The 10,002-nt window shown below is 43.4% G+C and overlaps 2 protein-coding genes across 2 annotated transcripts; one reads left to right on the top strand and one right to left on the bottom strand.

Moving 5' to 3' along the window:
• Positions 1 to 276: 276 nt before the first annotated feature.
• Positions 277 to 917, top strand: LOC124669861. Its single transcript, XM_047206400.1, has 3 exons — positions 277 to 447; positions 537 to 656; positions 774 to 917. Exons 1-3 carry the CDS (start codon positions 277 to 279, stop codon positions 915 to 917), a joined length of 435 nt encoding a protein of 144 aa, XP_047062356.1.
• Positions 918 to 1,334: 417 nt separating this feature from the next.
• On the bottom strand, positions 1,335 to 6,980 carry LOC124670764 (probable potassium transporter 15). Its single transcript, XM_047207238.1, has 10 exons — positions 6,487 to 6,980; positions 5,412 to 5,640; positions 5,059 to 5,313; positions 4,885 to 4,935; positions 4,531 to 4,791; positions 4,190 to 4,242; positions 3,883 to 3,997; positions 3,452 to 3,706; positions 2,819 to 3,341; positions 1,335 to 2,285 (listed from the first exon to the last, which is right to left on the bottom strand). Exons 1-10 carry the CDS (start codon positions 6,784 to 6,786, stop codon positions 1,769 to 1,771), a joined length of 2,559 nt encoding a protein of 852 aa, XP_047063194.1. The 5' UTR covers positions 6,787 to 6,980; the 3' UTR covers positions 1,335 to 1,768.
• Positions 6,981 to 10,002: the final 3,022 nt, after the last annotated feature.

Below are 10,002 nucleotides of genomic sequence, written 5' to 3'. Positions count from 1 at the left end.
CCACACAACCGGCGACAGTTTTGCACGCACCGGCGACGACTACAGTGATTCGTGGTGTCGTGCACCGCAGCGCGTCTGGACGGTACACGTCTCACTTCACCTCTTCCCTTCGCCCCGTCCATGCTGTGATGTGCATGCACACTCGGCCTATAAAACCAGCATTGGCACCTCTCTCGTCCTCACCATTGTCTACTCAACTGCAAAGCTCACACAGTTTATCCAGTTATCGGCGCCAAACTGATCCAGTTTCCTTCACCAACATCCAGACCCAGCTCAATGGCTTCTTCTTCCGTGCTGCCAATTGGAGGAGGCGTGGGCGCCGCCGTGCTCACCCGCGGCACAGCTGCCGGCAAGGCTCTTGCTCCCAGGCCGTGCTTCCTCGCCGCTCGCCCGCACGCCGTCAGCGGGGGCCGCCTCCGCGTGCAAACCCCTCCCAGATCGTCTCCGGTAGGTATATGTAGTTTGTATACACTCACCTTTGTGTGTTCTCTAACTTCTCTGAGATATGACCATTGGTTCATTCGTACGTTCGGCAGGCGTACAAGAACGCCGCGAACGCCACCGACGACGCCATCCAAAACGTCAAGGAGGTGGCCGGGAAGGCGGCGGACAAGGCCTCGGACGCGAAGGACAGCGCGGCAGAGACAGCGGGGAAAGCCTTTGGGAAGGCGCAGAATATGTCCGAGGGTGCCGCGGGCAGCGCCGGCGATGCTAAGGACAGGGCGGTGGAGGGTGCCAAGAGCGCCGGCGAGAGCATGACGGAAACGGCCAAGGGTGGCGCGAGCAAGGTGGCCGAGACGGCACGGGACCTCGGCGGGAAGGCGAAGCAGACGTCAGAGGAAGTGTGGGACGCGACCAAGGATGCCGCGCAGGGCGTCGCGGACAAGGTCGCCGCCGCGGCTAAGGATCTGAGCTGAACATTTGCTAAAATTTTACAGTTCTGTCAGATCATAGGAGCTCTGTAGTATAATGCTTTCGAATGCACCTTTTCGGCTGTGCGTCCCAATGTCTACTGTCTCAAAAGAAATACGATATAATGCTTTCGAATGCACCTTTTCGGCTGTGCGTCCCAATGTCTACTGTCTCAAAAGAAATACGAAGTGCTAGCGTTAACTTTTAACTGCAGATGTTTGGACATACCATGATGCAAGTCTGAATCAACAGAGATATATATGTGTGGATGAGAAGCCAGATGGCAAGCCATCACTGTCCAGAGAAGAACTAAAAGCTCCTGGAAGCACCGTCAAATACTGTTGCTAACATGCACTCGTCCTTAATTTCAAAACACCAACATAAATTTGCACGTCCTTAGACAGGACGAAAGGCAAACTATAGAAATTCCAACCAACACATCAAAAAGTTGTCATAGCAACACTGCCTGATCGGCGTACATGTACATATGTCATATATGACCTAATGATCCTTTTTCAGCTAACACTCTGCCTTTTGCAGATATCAAAACTGGCCTCACACAATCAAAGAAGTACACAACAATCTGCTGCACAAGGGAAATACTATACAGGTTAATACATCATCATGTGATGTGCCTGCTGCCACAATGTCGTCTACACTTCGACACTGTATACAAAATTACAGGAGAGACGTGTTCCTACTGTCCTAGTTATCGCCTTCTGAATAAAACCAGAAGTGAAGTGTCTGTCTTTTGCCAATCGCCATTGTCGTTTGTTTTTATGGTTAGTGTGATCTCTAGTAGATAAGTAGATCGCCATGAACAAAACAACCAGTGCTGAAACGGTAGCTTCCGCATTCACACATAGGAGGTCAAGCGCACCTGCAGCAGATTTGAGTGCGGAATGCTCATCGACACAACCGCCCTGCGACAATTGTTCCTCAAGAACGCGAAGAAGTAGTTTATGGTCAACTTCTTGAAGAACCAGGAGTCCTTCCTGGCTTTGACGATGGGGTTGTCAATAAGATAGACAGCTCCAGTTTGCTTCGCCTGCTTGATGAATGCGAGCTCCAGCTCAAGGTTCTCTGTGTAACCCAGTACAGGATCTTGAGGCGTTGAGCAGCTGGGTGATTCAGGAATCGCTTCATTTGTAGGCGCAAAGTCCACCATGAGAGGGACATCAAGCGAGTAGAGGCTACCGTTTGCTGCTGTGATTATCCGTGTAGGCGTTGTTGGCTCATCATCAGAGTCGATATCATCTTCACTCTGTAGGGACAACTCTACAGCCTCCCGTTGTATGAACTTCTCAAGACCTTCTATCAGAAGGCGCTCAAATGTGTTATGGTGCTCCTGTTTCTTGTCTTTGTAACCGTATCTGTGTTATGGTACTATTTGCATGTTAAATTAGAAGTAAATAAACTACTAAGACCAATAATTATCCCCAAGCAAAAAAGTAATGTTAAGCACTTAAGCCTCTTGGTAATAATATTATAAACCAGATATTAGTGGGTAGTAGTAAATAATCATGGATCAATGCAATCATGTTTGAAGATTTTACCAGACCAAGGCCCGTAACCAACCAGATTCGGTGTATTCTGATTTAGCGTTTCATTTCGTTTTACTCTATACATTCTACTGTATTTCTTTAGCGTTCTATGAGAATGTGAGCCTATTATGGAACCAACCATTTCAAGTCAGTAGGACCAGTAACTGGCTGTGTCTGATGTTTTCAGTAGAAATGGGTAAAGTTGGGAATAATAGATAAAATTACATCCATGTCCTCGATTTGCTAGTGCTAAAACCTATTATTATGTGGTGGGGGAAGCACACACACAATGTGGATTATATACCGTAGTACTTGTAACTCAGATGGATCATGAACCTAATCTAATGAGTCCATGTACATACCTGGCAATACAGCGGAACATGTGATAGCTCCTTGAGCAGACACGTTGGAAGAGAAACCTTTCACTTTGGGGAACCACAGGCACTGGCACATTCCTTATGCACACGAATACGATTATCGAATGGATGGCGGGGAGCGCGGTCAGAAAATGACCAAAAGTTGCAGGAACTCCTTTCACTATCTCACTATACACCAAGCCTAGTCCAGGCGCTCTCATGGTGCCAAGGTTGGGGCCCAATTTTCTCATTAAATCCTTTGAAAGCTTCTGTCTGACTTCACTGTCATACTTCAGCTTGCTTCCATAGTTCCAGATGAACATAATCATGAGAAGACCAGATGCATAGACCAACAGTGCCCAACCTCCATCTCCGACACTACTCAGAGCTGATGAGAGGAAAATCAGCTCCAAGAAGAGGAATGTGGTAAGAAATGATATCACCTTAATAATATGGGCTTCCCATATTAAAAGCATTATGATTGTTACATAAAGCGTGGCCATTATCATCACCCCAAGTTCAGCTATGGCTGTTCAAGATGGAACAGTTGGTTAGCATATTGAAGTGTTATAGCATATTGCATAAGCAGATAGGCAAGCAAATTGGCATAAAAGTATATCTCCGGTTCATTTTTATTACCGTATGCATTGCCGACATCATATGTGCTTCTGAATAGCACAATAAATCCCAAACAGGAAGCCAACAAAAGCCAGTTTACGACAGGAATGTATATCTTAGCCATGAATTTTCGAGACGTGTGAACAATTTTGAGTCGAGGAAAGCAACCAAGTGAAATTGACTGCTTTAGGCATTGAAATATAGCAATCGTCATTGTCCTACTGGCAATCAGTGCAGCTAAATTAGCAAGCAAGAAAACAGGCCAGAAAGCTCCACCTGCATAGAGAATACAGCGTAATTAGTCAGAGTAAATACACTGGTGTAATACATGATACCAGCCAATTAAACACAGAAAAATTGATGTATGTAACCACAGCATATGGAAGAATCACTAATGGAGTTCATTCATTAGAACATAAGACTGGCTAGATGTTTAGCAACCTTCAACTTACTTGGAATAGATGAAAAGAAGATATGTTCGGATGACTTCTGTTTTGCAATGAGGAAAGCAGCTTGCCCTAAATATGCCAAGACAAGGCAAGGAAGAACAAGAAGAACAAACATGGACTGCAAAGGAGAACCCAGGTGGATTTAAATATAGTCAAGAGTAGTGGATACATTAAGCATATCTGTTTTTATATTATATAAAACTGAGCATAAAAATACTAAGGTGTTTATAGGAAATTTTAACTGCAGATAGAACATCATCTACAGGTAATGGAAATAAAAAATAATAGTTTCATAAACTCGTGATAATACCTGAACAAATCGTACAGGAAAGTAGCAAAGATTTGCAAAGATAGCCTCAGATCCTGCAGGATAGTTGGATTGAATAAGTATAAGTGAGTTTCATAGAATGTGTTAACAAAAAAGTTCCCTTTTTAACCAAGAGTTTAAGACAAAAGTTCTGAACTAACACACTGCATTCTAACACAGCAGGAATCCAAATTCATCATAGAAATGTCTCGAAATTAAAGCATGCAAGCAAATTACACAAGGAAAAGCAAAAGAGAACTGAGATTGTAAGCTGAAAAGATAAGTTTGTGTGGAAAAATCAAATGATCCTTACTCATTAGAGGTAAACTAGCTAAGATCTTTACCTGTTGCGCACAAAAGACAACCACCAAGGGACAGCCAGGCCTGAAAGGGATTCTTCCCAAAATAATAAATAGCGTATAGAGGATTAAATGCCTTGAAAGCTGCTGGGCCATATCTACTGAGATTGCATATGCCGATTCCTCCAAGACAGCAAAACCATATCAGCAAACAAGGGCCAACCACAAACCCAATTTTGCTAGTGGCATACCTCTGTAGACTATATAAGATTACAAGAAGTGCAATAGAAATCATCACCACAACATCTGCAAACAATGTTTGATGAAATTAGAAAAGGGAACTGGCATAAATTACAAATAAATAACTTACTGTGGTGCCATCAGATAATGTAAATTCACCTTGTGAGGCATTTGGTATCCCAACTTTCAAGCCACTCACAGCAGACAACACTATTTAATGATAAAAAAAAGTTAGTGAACAATATAGTTCCGAATAAACTACAATCACACAGAAAGGAAAAAATATGATATTATAAATTGAGCGCATAGTACACATATGAAGAAAAAATAAACCTGACATTGCTGGTGTGATAACTCCATTGGATATAAACATGGCAGTCCCAAACAGCACTAGGCCTAAAAGTAACTTCTTCATCAATAGTGAAGATTCAAGTTTCTCCTTTACTTTTATGGATCTCTCAAGCTCAGCTGTGGGAAGTTTGAGACGGAAACTTGACATCCTCTTCTCAGCCTGAGCCTGTACTTGGCTTGGAATGAGACTGACTTTTGCATTTCTACAAATTAAAGAATACATGGCAAATATCCCACCTGCAGAGTCATGGAATAGCTGAAGGATGTTAAGCCTCTAACAAACCCATGTATAAAAGGTTCGACCTTACTAACTCAATTCACAACCTGGGATATACCTTCACCATCATCATTGGCCCAAAGGACAACCAATACATACTTCACCAATGGCATCAAAATCAGAGTATATAGAACTAGTGAGAGTGCTCCGAGAACATCCTCCTCCCCAAGAATAGGGTACTTGTTAAACATGACGTCAAATGTATACAACGGACTAATGCCAATGTCTCCAAAAACCACAGCAAGAGTCTGAAGAGCAAGAAATACTGTCCTGCCAAGATCAAACTCCTGCACATGTAAATGAAACAGATAAACCATACATGAGATAGTGAAGGAAACATGAGAAAAGTAAAAAAAAAAAAATCTTTATTTAACGTGGAGACATATTAGGATCTACATACATGCATTTAATGTCCCTTTAGGATCTACATGCATTTAATGTTCCTTTAGGATCGACATGCATATTACTTTAAGAGATGCCTATATTGTATATAGGCCGAAAGAACCAAAGTTTTTATGAAAGGAAAGTTTCCCTGAATTTACAGCAGGTGGGGGTCTCCAAGGAGATTATACAAGTTCCTGATTTAGCTGTATTTAGAAGGCATGCCTTGTACAGGCATGTTGGTTGGAGTGGGTAAAGGGTCACGGCGATTAAACATTAAGTGTAGGTGATACAATTTTTTTTAAATAACTAGTGATCCAGAGTTCATGCACAACAAAAAAGACGACAGATAACAAACATCCTTTTCGGCAGTCACCGTTCGTCCCACATCCAGATTATCAGTCCAATCAAGAAGCACATAAAATTTGCATAAGGAATTCATTTTGCATGTAAAATTCCACAAAACACTCTAGTCGACCACACGTTTATCCGGTTATCCCAGCATAGCCATTCCGAACCACCATTTGATTACTGATCATTAGCGAACTATTGATTTCCCAATCCAATGGTACACACCGAGCCGAGAGTAACCAAATCAGCACCCGGCGATCGTCACATCCCCTGCCATTGCACGCGCACAGCAAAGCTACCAGCACAGAAGGTCAGAAGCAAGCACATCGCGTGAAACGCAAAACATCGCTACGAGCATATATGTGAGGAAGGGAACAAGAGGGCAGAAGCAGAGGGGAGACCTCGTAGTCCTCGAGCGGCTGCGCGACGGAGACCTCGTTGCCCTCGACGTCGAACCAGTCGACGGAGGGCCCGGTGCGGATGAGCTTCTGCCTGGCCTCCTCCCGCTCCTCCTCGCCGTCGTCGTCGTCGCCGTCGTCGTTTTCGTCCTCGGACTCGAAGCTGCCGCCCCTGCCGACGGGCGCGGGCCCTCCCGGCCGGGCCTCCTCCTCGCCCTCCTCCTCCTCCCCGGCGGACACCCAGCGCCACTCCATGGAGGGCGCCTTGCGCATGCTGCCGGCCGCCGACGACTCCGCGGCCATTCCCGATCGGATCGACAGGACAGGAAGTTTTCCGGGAGGAGAAAGAAAAGAAAAGAATTGGGCTCCCGTTGTTGCGTGTCCGGAGGTGGGATGTCTGGGTCTGGGAGCGGAGGGGGGAGCGAGAAAACCGGAGGCGAATGGGGCGGTGGTGGTGGTGGTGGAGTGGAGCGGGGCGGGGCGGCGAGCCAGCCAGCGGTTTGGTTCGCGGGCGGGGAGGGGGAGACGGGTCGCTGCTGAGGTGGCGGCACGTGCGGACCACATGAGCAGATCCAATCCCCATTCGGCGATGATTAATAAATTCTTTTAGAAAGTGTACTGTGTCTATGATCTTATTTGAGATATATGGATTTATGAAATTTGCATTCCTGAGGGAATCACCCAACAGAACTGAGACCAAGGAATCACCAATTTTATGTACTAGTCCCTCCCCTTCAAGGAGAAATTAATTGGCGTAACCATATAGTACATCTTTTTTTTTTTTGAAAACATATAGTACACCTATTATTACAAGGGAAGCGCCAGCCAGCCGTAGGTCGGTGGATAAGTTGCTAAAAACCGATTGCAGTCAACGCCCTAGGATCACGATCCGACGATCACAGCAAGCCATGACGTAGTTTTGTATTTGACCCCTCGGTTCTTTTGCAAATCAACCTGCACTCCCGGCCTTATCACTTAAAACCAACGTGCATATCTCTTTGTCCATGTCCTTCCTAGTATTTACAACAAATATGCCACCGTAGTGGTTTACCCTCGAGGTAGAGGGTATTACAACAAAAAAAAACACCACACATGCAATACAAATATAATATTACAACAAAAATTCCCAAAATTTGCAAAAGAGTAATACTACAATAAAATGGTTAAAACAACATTTTTTTTGTTATAGATTGATTTACAACAAAAGTGCTCAACAATTTTAACAAAAAAATGCAAGAGTCCACAACAAAAACTCATGTGTTTGCACCAATGAAAATTGGTCAAGCAATAATTAATTTTCTACATATTGAATCACAACAAAAACTCTTAGTTATTTCACTAAAATTCACAAGCAATTACAGCAAAATATCACTTAGTTATTGTCAATAATAAAACCTCCAACAAAAAGTGTTATATGTTTACAACAATAGTCGCAAATAAAAACAACAAAAGAATTGGTTGTTTACAACAATAGCTAACAACTGCAAATCCAACATTAGCGGTTTTACAAAATATTTTTTCTAGCCAGTAGGTCACATCTCGTTTGCATGTGTTGGTTACAAAAATAACTAACATATGCACTGTTGAAAAAATAATCAGGAAAATTTGTCCATGGTGGACCAGATCTCATCCGATTTTGGTGTCGCCGACCACAAATCGGACTCGCCGGAGCCCCGTCGGCACAGGAGAATACGGCCACGAACCTATTCACATCGGTTCGTTTAACTCTTTGGACTCAAAAAGAGTAGAGAACCTTGATTTTAGAGGCTTCCATGGGCATGACCAGTGTTAAGTTTGACGCTTTAAGGTTTTCCATGGAGAAGAATGGAGGAAATAAAGGGGCAAGGAGGCAGCTGCACGATCGGAGCAAGGAACAACAGCAGCTGCACGGCCGGAGCAAGGAACAACAGCAGCCAACAGGCCAGCAGCGCGGGGGGCGCGCGTAGCCCCGTGGCTGGATTGCAACAGCGACGCGCGAGATGTGGGCCACTAGGAGGCGTCGCCAGCGCGGAGGGACCGATCTTTTTCCCTCGATCGATCGCCCGAACCAGAACGTTTTCCCTTATTAGAAGTGTATATATTCTTAAGTTGCACCAATTAATTTGGTTGAAGACATAGGAAGATGTGACCTCCCTTGGCTCTCCTTTAAAAAAATGTATCATCAAATAACCGAGTGGTTTGCTATATTTTTGAAAACTTGGAAAATAAGAAAATAAGTTTTTATTTTTATTTTTAAAACTACGCTAGTTTTATAGCTTTTAGCCAACTTTTAGAACTTGACCCAGTAGTGACGTCGGTTTGACACTAGATGATACCCGCCACGCTAGTGGGGGAAACCAAACAAACAATTTAGATTTTCTCGGTGCAATTGAGGTGTGATACATGAAGAGACCATTTATACGATCTTATAAGGACAAGATGCTTACAAATCACTAAGCCTCCTCAAAACCCCACAAATATCGGTTCTCATATTTAATTAGCCCTTGAAGAAAAAGTCAAGAGATCATAAATAAAACACACTTGAAGATCTTTTGATCTAAATCAATCATACCCAAGAGATTTACTTCTACATATCCTATCAGATAAACATGCCTCGTTTGATTAAACTGAATTTTAGTACAACCTTCTGCAAAACTGTGTCTGTCTCAACTCCAATCATCTAAAATGATGTGATAAAAAAAAGGATGGGGCGAAAAATAATCAGAATTTGGTTTATGCACTCAAACATATTTATCTGCATCTCTTCAATGATAAGTGTAGCTCTTTGTTAATGTTAAACACGCACGGTTCAGTATAGCGTTCAGCCATTGATCCTAATTTTTTTTTATCAACAAATATTGAACAGAGATAAGTATCACCGAGAAGGGTGCACCTTCAAGATCAACAATAGAGAAGTCACATACTGTATATGGTTTCCAAACACCCTTGTATATATCTTCACTACAATAAGTAAATCGCGTTAAATCAATTTTAAACCCCTCGTCGAATCTAAGAAAGAAACAAAACATCGGACCTGCAATAAAAAAAACCATGTGTAGATTGCAACAATAATTTTCGAGTCGAGCCAAGCTGAGGTTTTGATCTTGTTATGTTAATGAGTCGAGTCAAGCAAGCTCATTAACTAACGAGTATTTGTGAGTTGAGTCAGGTTGAGTCGAGCTGGCTCGATATCCACCCCTATGGTCGGACGGCTATCTTCGTCATCACTTATTAGAATGCCAACTCCACTTAGAACTCGAACATCGCCGCCCCCTCATCTTTCTATGAATTCACGTCTGAAGAAGAAAATAAAGCCCAACCTAGTCCCCGTCGATGTGATAAAGAAGGTGATGAAGAGGGATAAATATGAGATATAGTTGTGCGGATGTCCAACTCTGTGCGGCGTGATGGGAATAGAGCATACGCAGAGCAACGAATTTAAAGGCACAAACGTCTGCCCACCTTCACCGATTTTTGTGTACTCCATTTGCTATTTTGCCGGAGATTGTGGTGGAGAGCAAGAGGTTCTCAAGAGGCGAT

The sequence above is a fragment of the Lolium rigidum genome, chromosome 7 (assembly GCF_022539505.1).
Source record: "Lolium rigidum isolate FL_2022 chromosome 7, APGP_CSIRO_Lrig_0.1, whole genome shotgun sequence".
NCBI classification, from domain to species: Eukaryota; Viridiplantae; Streptophyta; class Magnoliopsida; order Poales; family Poaceae; genus Lolium; species Lolium rigidum.
Note: the sequence above shows the minus strand (reverse complement) of the source record. Positions and strands in the feature narration are given on the sequence as shown.